Here is a 16,994-nt window from a genome sequence, read left to right on the forward strand (position 1 = left end):
AGAATTTTCTAGTTTGAAGCAGGACACACCTGCTCCCAGTCCTACATGCACCTGGGCACCATGTCTCTTGATAATCAGGTGGCTGATTTCATTACCACAGCAATGTGCCAGAGAGGGCACAGAACACAGGGTCCAAGAACTGGGATTACAGATACGTGGGTATTTCCCACTCATGCTACTTACGCCATTCATCTCAATCACATCCATGTGCCAGTTTTTGGTCTGCACCGTCTGTGGGTCCAACTGAAAGAGAACATAAATGAAAAACAGCATTATTCCTTGGGACATAATCCTTGAGTGAAAACAAATTGACTCCATGAAGCCTAAAGAATTCTCAGTGCTAAAAAATCCATAAACTTCCAGGATTCTGGGGTCTGACAGTGGACTCTTTGGGTCCTACAGGATGAACGCTGAATGACCAGAACCTTTCTCCAAATCAGACAACTAACACCCCAAGAGCTCATTTGTGGAACTGGATACCAGTGGCCACTTTTTTACCACACATTAACAGCAAGAGCAGTGTAGTCAGCACTAGACCAAGTTACCAAGTCACTGTCCTTTGCATCAGGCACAAGCTTTGACTGTGAGCTCTCTGGGGACAGGGTCCCTGAATGTAACTCACTTTGAGCTACCAATGACAAGGCACTAGCAAAATCCAAAGTAAAGAAAAAGAAGCCCTCTAGTATAGGTGATTCCAACAGCAACTAGACCGACACCTGCCTGGGATCATTTGCCATCTGCCTCTTCATATCCTGCTATTTATTTAAACTTTATTTTTTGGGGGAAAAATGCAATAAAATAATAAGAGAACTAGGACGGCGTGCTAATTGTGATTAATGCCGCAAATAATGCATTATTTATTAGTTGTGATTAAAAAGATTAATAGCAGCTAATAAAATTAATCGTCCCCATCCTACACTTCTCCCTCTTGCGGCTCCCCCGTACCTTCCAAGTTGCTTAGAGAGCAGCGGCAGCTCAGCAACCTCTATATGCTGCCTGCTCCAGAGGTTCCCTCTGACTCATCCCGTCCCACCCCTGCAGAAATAGGAAATTTCATCAGAGGGGCGCGGGACAGGTCAGAGGAAGCCTCCGGAGCAGGCAATATGTAGATGCTGCTGTCTAAGCAACTTTGAAGGGATATGGGGGAGGAGAGAAGAAAAGGAGCAATGTTAGACTGGGGGGGAGGGCAGGGCAGCAGAAAGGGAGATATGTTGGACTTCGGGGGCAGAGCGGAGGGAGGGCGCAATGTTAGACTGGGAGGAGGGCAGAGGGGAGGGAGGAAGAGATGGACACAGAGCAGAAATAAAATGCTGGCAGGCATTATTTAATTTTGCGATTAATCTTGATTAAAAATGTTTAAACGAGCAACTAATCGCAATTAAAATTTTTAATCAAAATGCAGCCCTTAATGTAACATATTAACCACTCAACATATGAAACATTTATCCCTCACCCCTATCCCTACCCCATAATAAAAATGTCCAAAGAAACAGCTAGAGTAATCCTACAGTCCAAAAAGGAAATAAAAATAAGCAGTGTTCATTTCACCAAAGGCAGTTTATTATACTAGAGGTGCAGGTAGAAAAAGATGAGAATAAAAACCATCTCATGAAACCAACAATGTTCCGCTGAACTCAGAACAAAAACAAATTTAATTTTATTAGTCCAGAAAAGGAGCCCAATGTTTTTCAAATGTGTCCTGTCCTTCCTTGATGTATCTTTTTCCTTAATTAAACTAACTAGTAGTAGATCTGAAATTAATTCTAGAAAAGTATTTGTTCAGCCAGTGCATAATTAAACTATGGAATTTGATGCCAGCGAATATGATCCCTTTCTTTTAAATGTACTTAATACTAGCCTTGTCTCAAGGCTAGTATTAGATACATTTAAAAGAAAGGTTTGGATAGGTTTTTACAAGCAGCTCTCTTAACTCATTATTTAATGGAAGAATGTCAGGTGTTCTTTCCCCCTCCCCCAATATGGGCTTAGCTTGCCTACTGGAGAAGACCCAGCAGAGAGTTACGAGAGAGAAGTCTAGAAAATCAGGAACCAGCTGAAAGAAATAGGACATGACTGTTCAGCCTTTCCAAATGACCAGAGGATACGCCATGAAACCAACTGGTGAGATCTGTTGTCAGAACATGTGATCAAGTCCCTAAAAAATGATTAGCCAGGTAGACATGGGAAAGCCATTGCTTATCCCTGAAATGAGTTATAAGAAATCTGATCTACCTTTGGGATCTCCCAGGTACTTGTAACTCTGACTGGCCACTTTTGGAGACAGGATGCTGGGCTTGATACACATTGGTCTCACTCTGCATGGCTTTTCTTTTATTGCACAATTAAAACAAATCAGAAAAACTGAACGTACAATTAAACTGTGGAATTTGTTGCTGGAAGACTCAGTCAAAGAAATTACCACAGAAAGATTTAAAGAGAGTTTAATCAAGTTTGGGAAGCTCGCCAGGTGCCCTTGGCCTGGATTGGCCGCTGTCGTGGACAGGATGCTGGGCTCGATGGATCCTTGGTCTTTTCCCAGTGTGGCATTACTTATGTACTTATGTAAGTTCTTGCTTATGTTGTCCACATACTTTGGCTGATATCTCACTTTGAACTTGTTGGTGAGGTGAGTAAATCACATGGAAATCGGCTTCGGAAAACCACCGCTTATCTCGGGGCATGAGCAATAGTGGATGGATCTGTCTCTTGGGATCTTGCCCGGATAATTATGACCTAAATTGGCTACTGTCAGAGACAGGATACCAAGTTTAATCAACCACTTATTTGACCCACCCTGGCACGTCAATCTTATGGTAAAGGTTTTGTCTTGCTAGACCTACCCTACCAGCAACAACTCATCTTTTAACCGAAAATGCAGCTATTGCACATCTAGCTTCCAGAAGGAAGTCTCGTTAGAGAAATTCCAAGAACAGGCAGGTCAATGCCCCAGCTTTGGACCACCTGTGGCACAGACACCACCCAGTCATCTGTGGTGCATCAAGACCGAGCTAGAAAACTGGAGGCAGAAAAGGTCACAGAGGTCAAGGCTATTTCTGAATGAATCTAAAATATTAGCAGAGGAAAACTTTCCACATTACAATCCCTTCTGAATCCAACATATATTTATAAGCCCTGAGAAAAAGAGTTTGCAATTTCCCTTTAGGCTAAGTGTTTTAAAACTAGAAGAGCAGCAACATGACTTTGGCTTCTTATAACTCTTGCCTGTATGACATTCAGACTTACAAAAGGACAATAACCCAGTTACAGTGAACATTACTAGTGAAGAACAAAGAGAATAGGTGACCAATTTGCCATTAGCCCAAACTATGACATTATCTCATGATGAGGTGAATGCTGAATATCTCTTTGATAAAACATCTCCACAGAAGCTCACCAAGATCAGCCTCATGGTCCATGAAGCACAAGGTCTTCAGAAACAAAGAGTTCTGAGGGAAAAGGGGCTGGAAGGAGATGAGAACATGGAAATGAGAAGATATACCAGTGGCATAGCCACATGGAAAATATTGGGGGGCCAATGTGAAAAATGGGTTGGCACAAAATGTTCACTCCATTCCCCCCCTCCCCCGAGCTGAAGACCTCCTCTGAAGGTGTGAAAACCGAGCATGCATGTGATGCCAGCATTGGTGACAGGAATGCTGCTGCCAAATGTTGAGCTGGCATTTTGAATGCCTTCGGAGAAGGTCTTCAGCTGGCAGGGTTGAGGGTCCCCACCAGCTACCACAAGGGTGCACCGCTGCTGGGTGGGCCCGAGACCAAAGTGAGTGGGTTCCTGCCTACTAGGCCCATCCATGGCTATGCCACTGGGATGCATATGAGAGAAACTAGGGAAAGAACAAATCAAGTGGAAGATATCCAGAAAGACCAGACTGAAGTCATAGATGTTAAAAGCCAAAATGATTTATTAGGACCCAACACGGTCCGTGTTTCGGCCAACTAGGCCTTCTTCAGGGGTCTTCAAATTGGCCTATATGGATAATCCTTCCAAAAAGTATTTATGAAATAAAACGATCCGGACAAAACACACGCGCTAGTGCTATCCAAATGCAGCAGAGTCTCTCAAATGAAGCCGTGTTGGGTCCTAATAAATCATTTTGGCATTTAACATCTATGACTTCAGTCTGATCTTTCTGGATATCTTCCGCTTGATTTGTTGTTTTCTTGTGTGGTTTTGCAGGAGATTTGGACTCTCCTTGTTGGTTTTAGAAACTAGGGAAAACCAGACGAGAGGAGAGGGTTGTTCTATCTGAGTAAGAAGCAACACAGAGAGCAGTCCATTCACTTCTCTGCCTCATATAAATGGTAGCTCATTACAGATACTTTGAACTCAGCTTCCATTAGCAGTGTGAAGTTGTCAGGTCAAAAGAAAGACACAAACTCAGACACTAGCTCAGTCACCAGTGTAACAAGCTTTTGTTTCACTATTAACGTCACAGAGGAAATTGCTTAATACATTAAAGTTTGCTTTCTCTTTTTCCGGTAATTTCTTTGACTGTCTCCCCAGTGATTAAAAATCACCAATATGGGTACTTTCAACTTCCTGCTCATTTCCCAGAATGTCTCAACCAATAAAATGACAGAACTAAATCATGTTATGCATGTTGTATACAGGCCATATAATGCCTCAGGGACTACATCAGCTCCAGGTTTGCAGAATTAGATGGGGGTGGGGAGGGAATAGGGAATTGCTCGATTCTGGATGATTAAAAAAATGGACTGGTTCCCTTTGGTGCCAGAGTCAATGTACCTGATTCAGTTCAGCTGCTCTCTACACCTGGTTTGGAAATTCTGGAATTGGTCAGAGTTCAGCAATTCTAGCCACCCTGGGGATTCATTTAACTTCCAAAGATTCACACTTGATCGATGCTATTGAAAGACATAGGGAGTTTGATACTCTTCTCTCTTCCTTCTTACAGGGTCTCAGTCTGACTGGCAGAAGATCAAAAGCCCCGTGCTGTTCCAAACAGCGCTGTAAAATAGCGCTGGAACAGCATGGGGCGCTATTAGACCTATGATCAGAGATAATGCATGCAAATTTAAGCAGCGCAATTATCTCTGATCATGGGGTAGAAGTGCGGGCGAATTGTGCCTGAGCATGTGCTCAGCACAATCCTCCCGCACTTGTTTGACAGGTCTGGGCTGTCAAAAGCCCAAACCTGTCAAACACAGGGGCTGGAGGTCCATGGGACCGCCAGGCCCTGACTACCCCTGCCCCGAGCAATGGGGGCTGGAGGTCCGGCAGACTTCCGATCTCCCCGACGATCCCCCCCCCCCCCAGGTTCAGGGATGGCTGGAGATCTGGTGGGTCTCCAGCCCCCCCAAACCACCAGAAAATGGTCCCTGGTGGTCTAGTGGCCGCCGGCCAAACCCCCCTCCCAGCGAGCGACCGGGGGGGGGGGGGGCTGGCACCCCAACTCCCCCCCCCCCCCAGCGTTGTCTGCCAAATCCCTGGTGGTCCAGCGTGAAAAAGAACCCCCTCGCGGCCCCCCTACCTTAGTTGGAGGAGGAATGTAGCCTGCCTCCCTCCTCTTCCTTGGGTTGACGCCGCCGCAAAATGGCAACTGCATGCTGGACAGGGCTCACCAATCCTCCCAAATGATCTGCAAACCCTAACGCTGGCCAGAGACCCAAATTTTGGCACGCTGACCAGTGATCATTGGCGATGAATGCGCTAAGCCCTGTTTAGCATGCATTTGTATACTACTTGCGCAAAGAGCCCTCACGCGCGTTGTTTCACTTGCTCGAGGGCTCTGATCATGGGGCGGTAGCAAACGCCGGCGCTAGTATGGCGCTAACAGCCTCTAGCGCCGGCGTTTGCTTTTGATCATCTGGGCCTGAGTGTTTAGGGAAAGGGCTGCAGGGTGTGAATAAGTGAGCAGATCTGCAGTGCTGAAACCTGAATCTAAGAAGACATGGAAATTTTATAACTTGTGCATTAGTGAAAGGTATACATAAAACAATCCCAGAAAAAAAACATATGCACAGGTTTACACCTGCTATTTGATGCACTTAGTTTTTTGGGGTTAAAGATATGTACATATTTTTGAAAAATCAAAAGCATGCTTGCTCACAAAAAGTCCATCCACCTCACCCCAAGGAATGTCATCTCAAACTGCCTGTACCATATCACCTTCCCTGCACTTAGGGTGGGAAATTTTTTATCAAAGCTGATTTCTGTGGTCAAAGCATCACTTTTGTCAGCAGAAATGGCTTTGAAAGCTACACACGTAAGCCTGGAAAGTATGTTTTACATGTGAAATATAGTTATATGACCTGCATATGGGCATTCCCATGGGTGGTGTCTGGATGAACTGCGAGGTACTGGTGTACCCTTGGAGCAGCTGTAAATTTGTGCACTCCTGAGAACAGTTCTGGATGTTTATTTTATGAAGACACATAGGCAGTTTTGGAAATTGTCATAGGTATTCTTATATTAAACCCTTCCCCTCCCAACACACATGTCTAAAGTCTGAAAGGGACTATTCCCAGCAATTAGATACTGCTTAGCTGATAGATCCTGCCTCTCCTCCTGATCCCTTTCTGGAGTTTTCAAGAAACAGATGTTTAATTATAAGTATCACTCCTATTTCTCTCTCTGTTTATATTCACCTCTGTACCTGTTCAAAGCAGTTTTAAAACTGTATATTATGATTTTTAAAAGCTCTAGTCCTTGTCTCTTGGAACAGCCTGCTGCTTCCTGCTTTATGGACACTAAATTCTCGGCACAGCCTCAGCCCGTTAGCAGCCCCCCTCGTTCCCCTCAGAAACGCAGGGGTGCTGCAAGAATGCATATACACTTCTGTGGCATACATTCTGGAAGGGGGAGGGCTCTTTCTCATTGCATCTGTGAAGATGCCAAGACTCTCTGGGGAGCTCCACAGCTTGGTCTGTTTCCAATTATCTTGTGCTGGTTGGCTCTGGGGAGGGAATGCAGCTGAAGAACCAGCTCAGGTTTTTCCAAGAAAATGTAATTTAGACCCTCTGTACAACACTGCCTGAAGCTGAAGCAGCAAGAGGAGAGCAGCTTCAGGAAAAGGTTTCAGGTACAACATGCAGACCCAGTAGCTCTATCCTGAGGGACAGGACTAAGGGCATTACCCTCAAACTAGATAGCTCATTTTATCAATAAAGAATTCTGATTAGTTTACAACTCAATACTGCAAAATACGCATGCCGGCAATACATTTCTAGTGCCTGGACTGTGAATTATTCTAAGACAGGGAAGGATCAAGAATCAGGGTTATTAAAGGAACACCACCACATGTTGTGCTCGGACCTGCCCAAGATCATATGCATGTTCTGTGGTATGGTTCCAATGCCCCAGGAGACTCCCAGATATTGGTAACCGTACTGCAAGAAATTCCTGCTCCTTCTCCAGACAGATATTGAAGTCATTTTCTTGTGCTAAGCCAGGAGAAAGGAGCATTGCCAGACCACAACTTTCTGAGCCCTTCCAAGACACAAGGAACAAAACAAGGCCACGGACCTATTTTGGCAAGATACTGTGCCAGGCAGCATCAGCCTCTGGGTAACATGATGTGGCACTGTTAGCTGCAGACAGATTCTATAACCTCCCTCCCTCTCTCTATACAGGCCTGAGATAACCATAAGAAGGTTCCTCTGACCATGCTGTGTATTCAGTTATAAAAGTGATAAGGAATAGATAAATCAGAGACTGAAGCTATTGAGACTCCCTTGTGAGGTTCAGACTGTAGGAAGTAAACGTCTGTAGGGAATCTCTCTCTTCTGTTCACCGAGATGCCCTGCTGTAAAACCAAAAGGGAAGGGATGGGGTGAGGCAAAGAGTGGTCCCTGGCACACACATCACTGATCTAGCATGGACTCAGAAGCCCACCCATCTCTCATAATATTCATATATTCCAGGCTCTCTGCCCCTAATTCTAGAAAATTGTTTGCCCAAAGTTCTGACCAGTACACAAATTTGTGCACAAAATTTACAGAGTAACTTAATGAATTAATTAGCTGCTAATTGGCTTTAACTGGTGTTAATTGCACTAATTGGCAGCTGCACGCAGAACTGCCCTTAATTGGTATTTTATAAGTTGCACGCTCAAATTGCAGGGCACACAACTTTAGGAGGGGGCTTGAACCTGGGAGGGGCATAGTGGGTCAGGGGCATGTCAGGCGGGTTCTAGAATACTAGCGTTTACGTCCCTGCCTACAGCCGTTGAGCTAGTGTAAGTGCTCACGTCTAAACACAGGCACATAAATGTGGACTTACACTAGTATTCAATAATGGCAGTTGCACGTATTACTGCCATTACAGAATTCGCACGTAGCACGCATTATCCTGGCCCCTAACTTTAGGTGATCTATAGTGAATTACCCTCTCTGTGTACTCGGAGCTACTGGTCAGAAGTGACACAATTACATGCATTGTCCCTAGCAGTCTTATTTTGATTTCAAGGAGAGTAAAAGGGAAAAATAGCAATACGGAGCTCAACGGCAATCTGTGTGCCCCTTTACAGATACAAGACACCTGTTATTGGCTTGTCATGCAGAAGACTGTATGCGTAGACATTTACACGATGTGAAGCATTGATGTAAAATAGGTGTTTTAGTGATATGCTCTCTGCATGTATAATTTCTTTCAAATTTAAGGGTATGCACTTACAAACAAGTCCCTGAAATGCTGCTTCTCCTCAAAGTGAAAGTAAATCTAAACGTTTAGACAGCTGAAGGGGGATTTTGGATCTAAGTTTACCTCACAACTTTCTTGATAGTTCATTCAGGAAGATTGGGTATTTTCCTGTTTCCCGTCTACTGAGGGATTACAGTCTAAGCCTGGGCCTGAGGCAATGGCCAAGATCAGAAGAAGCAGCAATGGGATTTGCACCTGGCTTCCCTGGTTCTCAGCCCTCTGCTCAAACCGTTAGGCTACAACTCCAGTTTTGCAGATTCAGCCAAACTTTATATTATGCATAGACAGCCTGATTAAACCTTTGAGAATGTATACCTAACAATTACAGGTCAGACAGCCATACAGGATATAGGGCTGGGGCCTCAGACAGTCCCATTTTGAGACAACCCCTCCCCTCCCCCATCCCAGCACAACCCGGGCTAGAAATCAGAAAGGTGAAATGACACAAGGCATTCATATCTATAACCCAGTGATCCACCCACTCTCTGCTTCCAATCTGACCAGATTGTTCCCCGACTTCATTAAAAGAACTCCACCCCAGTCCCACCACCGGCGAAGTCTTTGAAGTACTGCTGGGCTCCCATCTGGAAAGGGTTTCTGCAGGCACTGCATATAAGCTTTGATTAAAGGCAGGTTAACATTGTGCTCTAGCCTGGCTCATTGCCAGGAGATTGGCTCCAGACACTGTACTGGTACGGGCCTCAACAGCTTGCTTACTTCTCCAAACTTAGAATCTAAAATCTCATTATTATTTCACAACTTCCCAATTCCATCAGCGGTAGGGGAGTTACCATGAATGCCCTTATCTAATGACTATTTTCAGTGAAGCAGTTCCCTTTGACTCTGATCAAGAGTACTCAGCTCCACCTTTGTGCAGAAAAGGGAAGCCCTGACCCATGACCTTTCCTAGCCCTTAAAAGGGCATATTTAAAGGCACATTTATGGGCAGACTGTCCCTGGAAGTGCAAGTGGTGTCTTGGGCATACCTAAATTCATTCATGAGATGAGCTGTCCATCCCTAAGAGGCCAGTTCAATAAAACTCCTGCCTAGAGGATAGAAATGCATAAAGGAACCCACACCCAGTGCTGCCATTCAATCTTCTGCTTAGCAAATGAAGAAAGTGAGAATGGGGCCCCTGGCCACTCTACAGATGTCCCCAGACCCCACGTCCTCCTCAGTTCCACTTTGGAACATCAGTTGTTCTTTATTATATGAAAAGACAATGGTTTCAAAATGCCAAGATCACTGTGCTTGTGTTCAAACAAAGAATGCTGCAGTTTTTCACCTCCCAGTGGAGGTAACGGAGACGAAAACTGTATCTGAAAAATTCAAGCAAACGGGACAAGTTTGATTACATTACTCCTTTACTTGTTCAACAACACTAGCTCCCTATAAACTACTGTATATGATTTAAAATATTAATTCTTACATACAAAGCACTATACACAGGTATTCCTTGTTATCCTTCATTATTTCTTATTCCTCATATTTCTGGAAGAACATTACTAGCCCTCCATGATGGCCGCTTAGTTATGCCATCTGCTAAATCTGCCCAGTGGGAATCAACAAGAAAATCTGCTTTCTTTTTTTTACTATGTTATAACAGAAATCACTAATGAAATCAAACTCAGCTTGAACATCATGAACTCATGGGCGAATGCATTTCAACTTAAACTTAACGCAGAAAAAAACACCCTGTCATCCTCTCATCCCAATACAACATGAACAAACCCACCAATATAAACACCCCAGATTACACCCTCCCTATCTCAGATAGCCTGAAAATTCTTGGAGTTACAATCGACCGAAACCTCACGCTAGAGAGCCAAGTGAAATCTACAACAAAGAAAATGTGGAAACTCAAAAGTGTGAAACCTTTTTTCCTCCGAGGCAAATATTTCGCAACTTGGTACAATCTATGGTACTAAGCCATCTAGACTACTGCAACGGAATCTATGCGGGATGCAAAGAACAACTCATAAAGAAACTCCAAACTGCTCAAAACACAGCAGCCAGGCTTATATTTGGAAAAACGAGATTCGATAGCGCCAAACCCCTATGAGAAAAACTGCACTGGCTCCCAATCAAAGAACGTATTGCGTTCAAAATCTGCACCCTGGTTCATAAAATCATCTATGGCGAAGCCCCGGGATACATGTCAGACCTCATAGACCTACCAACCAGAAACACAACAAGATGAACACGAACATACCTAAATCTCCACCACCCAAGCTGCAAAGGTCTCAAATACAAATCAACCTATGCATCCAGCTTCTCCTATATAAGCACACAACTATGGAACGCACTACCAAGTGCCGTGAAAACAACGTATGACCACCTAAACTTCCGGAAATCACTAAAAACTAACCTGTTCAAAAAGGCATACGCTTACAATCCAACAAATGTCTGAACCCTGCAACACAACGAAGCCTAAGCCACAGTGGACATAACTTAACTCTTTCTCCTCCTTACGATTCCCCAATGTGTCTTTCACACATGAACTTTACTCTACTACATCACTCTGTATTTGTTCATACCGGAATTGGCGATCGCCTTTATGGTACTATGTAACCCACATTGAGCCTTAAAACAGGTGGGAAAATGTGGGATACAAATGTAACAAATAAATAAATCTCCCTCACTTCGAAATTCTTTAGCCCAGAAATTACATACTGAACCATCCAATTTAGGGTAGCACTGAAGACGTATCTTTTCAGCTCTTCCTATCCTGGTTTTACCTAAATAGGCATGTTAGCGCAATCTGACAGACATGTTCTTTCAACCCTCCCTTCAGTGTCCTTGTCTTCTTTACCAGAATTGATTGTTGTTCCAATTTCTTCTTTCCTCAGTGTTTTATTGATTTTATGGTAAACCGCTTTGATCTTGATACAGAAGGCAGTGTATCAAGTCAAATAACCCATAAACCACGGATCTCTAGGGGAGAGGAGGGGATTGTAGATGACATGAATAGGCAGACTGGCTTTATCTGTCTTAATTTTTCTGTTTCTATGTTTCTGAATCTGACATTCAGGCACTTGCTCTAACTGAACATGTGCATCACTCGGAGCTTCGCAGGAAAGGAGGATCCATTTGATAAGTCAAGGAGAGGAGCCACTGCTGAGTTCTGTAGTTCAGTGGAGGTGCACTTGGATAGGACGGGCTGTTGTGGGTACGGAGTGACGACTTTTCCTTTAATAAGGAAACCATTTCCCCCTGCAAGCAGAGAAAGTGCTTTTGGTTGTGTCTGTAAAACTGGCACTGGTCTGAGGGAAAGGGACAGTCGAGAAAGAATATACAGGAATTCTGACCTCTCCTCTCCCAAAGGCCAACAGCTTGAAACAAAGGATATGCTAACAGGAAGGGTCCACAGAGCAGCAAGTGAGTACCTCACTAGAGAGATGATCACTTTCAGGGTTATTAAGGCAGCTATACGCAGTCAGCACCCCTAGTTTCCTGCGCAAAGTTACTGAAATCAGGCAGAAATTATGTGGCATATATTAGCATACATTTAAATTCACTGGCTGCCAATACTTTATAGGATCAAGTTCAAAATATTAATCATGACGTATAGAGTACTTCAATCCAGCCAGCCTATTTATCAAAACTGGTTCATTCCTTATGTACCCACTGGATCTCTTTGTTCTAAAAATGATAATCTACACAGATTACCTCCCTTTCCATGATAGGACTCAAAAGTCCTTGTATTTGGCTTTGTTTTATTTAATTCCTCAATACCTTCAAGTTGAAACTTCATTTTACTAAATTCAACACCTGCTCTAGAAAATTATTTCTTCTCCCAGTCCTTTGTGGGCTAATACGGGGCTGCGGCAGGCGCTGACTCTGGGGAGTATTTTTACCACCTGTTCCCTTTTGCTAACATTTATTTTCTTTTATTTCTTACTCTTATAATGACTGTGGTTTATACTGATCATAAAGGCAGCATAGGAAGTCTGAAATAAACAAATGTAAATTGATTCTGCATTACAAAAATAAAGCAGTTTTGCAAATCTGCAGCATTTCTGCAACTTGTTTTTAGTCTTTTGGGAGCATTATGGGTGAGATATCGTAGGTATGGATGTGTCAGACAAAAAGAAGATGGGATTTCAGGTATCGAGAAAAAAAAAGAGAAGACAAGACAGGAGTGATGTACTGAGGATAGGGTACGAGTGAAGTGAACCTCCCCTAGCCCTGGCTCACCCTTAAATCTCCCTGTTCTTTCCCACCCTTTCCTTGGAGTGGAGGAGTAGCCTAGAGGTTAGTGCAGCGGACTTTGATCCCGGGGAACTGAGTTCGATTCACACTGTAGCTCCTTGTGACTCTGGGCAAGTCACTTAACCCTCCATTGCCCCTGGTACAAAATAAGTACCCGAATATATGTAAACCGCTTTGAATATCAAGTCCCATTTCCCTTTCCCTCCCCATCTAGGTGCCAATATATACACATGTGCAATCCCATTTCCTCCAGCTCCCTCCCCCCCCCCCCCAGACCATCCTATTCATACAAGTCTACAGTTCCTCTTTCACAAGCACTTGAGGCCCTCATTTAAAACTCATGCCTACCTACTCTTCCCCCTAGAATTCCCCTCCCCCTGACACTGAAAAGGCAGATAGGAAGGAGATCAGCAGACAGGGCCTTGGGCTGCAGCCTCCCTCTCCTCTCCTAATTGGGATGAGACAGACAGTTTGAACCATAACGCTGTCCTGTGTCTTACATGGTTACAAGCATCAGCCTAACCCTGGGTGGCAGAGGAGAAGGATGTAGTCGAAAGCACTGCCATTGCATTCCTCTTCTTGCCGGCCTCTTCAGTGTCACAGGGCTGATTTATAAATGCATGACCTGGCGAGCCGAGCCTGTTCTACTCACTGCCTCCCCGACCCACTTTCGGCCCCCAGGCTCCCATGGCATTTCCACAGGAACCTGCCAACTCTGTGGGGAAAGTCATATTTTTTTCAGATCTTCCTAAGGCCATAGGATCTTGGCAAACCATTTCTACAACTGACCTCTTCACACATGGTTAAGATGGCCAAAGACAGAATGTTATATGCATGGATGCTTTTACCTATGGGCAAGAGAGGCAGCTGCCCGGGGCTCCTGCACAAAGAGGGCCCAGCCACCCATAGGTGAATTTAGCTCTGAGTGTTTGCTGCTGGCTGCTGCCTCCTTTCTCCATGGGACGGGACTGGACTGTACCACCATCAGGGACTGCAACAGTGGCTGGCCAGCGCCACATGGCCCATGCCACTCAAGAAAACAAAAATGGCAATACTAAACGGCTGCTGCTGCCTGCACCTCAGCCGCTCTACTTCCACATGGATGTCAGACATCGGAGGACCATACTGGTGCACTGGGCGGGTAGCAGGCATGTTTGAGGCAGGGTAGGCATGCAAAGCATGCAGGGTGTGGTAGACAGGACAGTGGACGGACTATGGGTAAGCGCATACTTTGTGGCTGATAAGGTTCAATGTTATTTCTACTGTTTAATATTTGGAATGAAACTACTCCAGAGCCTCCTAGTCAACGTGGAGCCACTGAAAGGGCATTCCGAGCCCATCCCTGGCAGGCTTTAATCACCTGTTTCTAGGAATTCTGGGGTCTGCATTTCCAAATTTTATATCAAGAGAAGTGTTAACAGTCCTCAATGTGAGCATCATGATTTTCAGGAGACACTGAACCAACAGTGGTTTAAGAAAAGCAAGACTAAAGGGCCATGAATGGGATGGAGCCCACTGACACCCCTAACCCCTGGCAGAGAGGATTAAAGGTGGAGGCAGGTTACTTGGCCGTGTTATTTGCTTTCCAAAACAGTGAGATTCTTTTCCTGGACAGGACACTTTCTCTCACTCTCTCTCTCCCTTGGCATGCAGGACTCAAAATGTAGGACCTAGACATCCAGGAGCTACCCCTGCTTTCATCTGTGTGTGGGCAGAGTGATCACCCTGTGACTCACATTCACCAGACACTAGCCTGGCAGCTGCTGTCTGATTGTCTGTGACAGCAGAAAGAGTGAGTGTACTTCGGCCATTCTCAGGTCAAGCGTTCTGCATTCTTCCCATCATCACTTCCTTAACAGGACCTGGAAAGTGCTCAGCTATGCCAGAAAGTAACTAAAGTTTCCTGAGAAATCCTATCAGAGCCTCCCAACCTCCAGGCTGTCACAATGGACAAGACAGCTGTCAGAACAGCCTGCAGGGACACCATTCACAGCAGAGCTTAATAGTGTGAGGCAGGGATCAGGCACAGAAAGGACAGACTGTGGCAGGACCACAGGTATAGCAGGGATACCATTGCATCACACAGGCAACAACTCGGTGCTGCTACACAAATACCTACAAGACTCAAGAGTCTGAGAGGGCTCTTAAACTTCTGCCAATACACAGCATCTTGCCATGAAAATGCAGAATTGGCCTCCATGAAGCTGCGGGTTGTTGTCATAGGAGCACCCAACAATTTTGTGGGACTGGCACGATTTCCTTGAAGTTGTAACCAGCTGGTACTGGATATCTAAGATATTGTTTACCCAGACAACCAACGTATTTCTAACTGCTGTAAATATAAAAAAAAAAAAAGGCACAGGAATGCAGGGGAAAACAAAATTAGAGCTCAACAGCCGCACTGAACTCGACTTTCTCATAAATACATAAACAAACAGGGCCCAGAAACTCACAAGCAGCCTGTATCCTACTGGGGTAACTATTGTGACAGATGCTGGGGGCAGGGGGAGAGAGGGGAGCAGAACATGCGAGTCGGTCACTGAAATAACCGTGTGATAACTCTCTTTTGGTGAATGCTAAAAACTATTGGGTTCTAATCCCCCTCAAAGAACGTCACCATGTTTTTCAGAGGCTCCAAAGAAAAGCCAGTATCATTTAATGCTGCCTCGACTCATTTGCAAAGCAATACTACAGTCGTATCGTTCTAGATTTCTACCCTGGATTGTACCACCTGAAAAATCTCTCTCTTTGGCCTTCAATCTCACTTTTGGTTCACCCTTGGCATCTCTGCAACAGTTAAGTCGGCCCTGGCTGCTGGAAATGGGACACAGAGAAAGAGCCATGAAAGAGAGTGTGAGTGGGATTAGTGGTCTCTGATCTGGACCACCACTGGTTGCAAGGCAGTCACATGTGATAAATTGAGCACTCACCCAGTCAGTCTGCTCTAGCTGTAGAGAACAGCAGTTTCAGGGGCACATGATTTAGAGTGATGGCAGATGAAGGTCATGCCCCTGGTCAGCAGCCATACCTTTGCTCATCAATGTGTCTCTAGCTGAACAGATGGCAAAGGATGTCAGTCTTTGGCCAGCAAAATGCACCATCTGCCCCAGTCAGTGAAGCCAAAGGTCAGACACACTGACTCCTGGAAAAACAAAGGTTTCAAACCATAAACAAGTGAACAGGGGAAGAAGCAGTGTGGTCAAGGCTCTCAGACAGGGCTGGCCAGGGCAGATGGCTACTCAAAAGCAGGAAAGTGCCATGCTGTCACTGCAGAAGAAGTCCCTCTATTTTCAAAGGGGCCCAAGTCACCAGAAAGCCCCCCCCCAATCCTCCTGGTTAGCTGCAACACTGAAGGAGGGGGGGGGGATCCCACTCTCCACAAGGATCCGGGCGCTGTTTAGCCCCGCTGTGATTCTAAGTGTGGTGTCTAAAGCCATTAGATATTCTCCTCTCCGTTCTGAATTGAAATGGAAAAGGTAGAGGAAGATGGTGCTTTTGGCAGCTCAGAACAGCATAAGGCTCCTTGCCAGGATGACAGTGAGGCATATTTTCAAAGGACTTTGGGAGGCTAAGTTCCATAGGTTTCTATGGAACTTTGGGAGGCTAAGTGCTTTGAAAATGAGCCTCTGAGTGTCTCAGATCTGCTGTTCTCTTCAGCTGGAGTAGAATGATGTTAGCATGCAATTTGTGCCTCACACCTGAGGTTATGTGCTCACTTTACCATGGCAGAGTCCCTTGTAACCAGATGTCATCCAGATCAGAGACCACTCTTCACTAGATCCCACTAACACTATCCTTCATGGCTCTTTCTCTCTGTCCCATGTCCAGCAGCTATTCTGTTTTTTTCAAGATCTACTTCTATAGCCAATACCAGGAATCTCAGAACCCACTCTCTGATCTTTTAACCCATCAGGAGCAAGGAGGCAAGCTGCAGACTGATGTATCCTAAAAATGTTCTTCTTTTGTATTTTCTGATTTCACAGATGGATTTCAGGCTCTGTTCTGTCTTAGCTTTCTTCTCATTTCTCCTATTGCACTTTGTGTATTTTCTGCTGGATTCTCTTCCTCTGCAATCCCACTATCAATCGGTGTACCTCAGGG

General features: G+C 44.9%; 1 protein-coding gene across 3 annotated transcripts in view; it reads right to left on the bottom strand.

The window, feature by feature from the left end:
- The window catches only part of ABR (ABR activator of RhoGEF and GTPase), a 279,174-nt gene that overhangs the window by 13,145 nt on the left and 249,035 nt on the right, over nucleotides 1–16,994 (bottom strand). For all 3 annotated transcript variants that reach the window (XM_030186114.1, XM_030186115.1, XM_030186116.1), the window contains one exon: nucleotides 184–243. In XM_030186114.1, the coding sequence (XP_030041974.1) occupies nucleotides 184–243 (60 nt within the window). The remainder of the gene's footprint in view (nucleotides 1–183; nucleotides 244–16,994) is intronic.

Source organism: Microcaecilia unicolor, chromosome 13, assembly GCF_901765095.1.
Source record: "Microcaecilia unicolor chromosome 13, aMicUni1.1, whole genome shotgun sequence".
Lineage (NCBI taxonomy): Eukaryota > Metazoa > Chordata > Amphibia > Gymnophiona > Siphonopidae > Microcaecilia > Microcaecilia unicolor.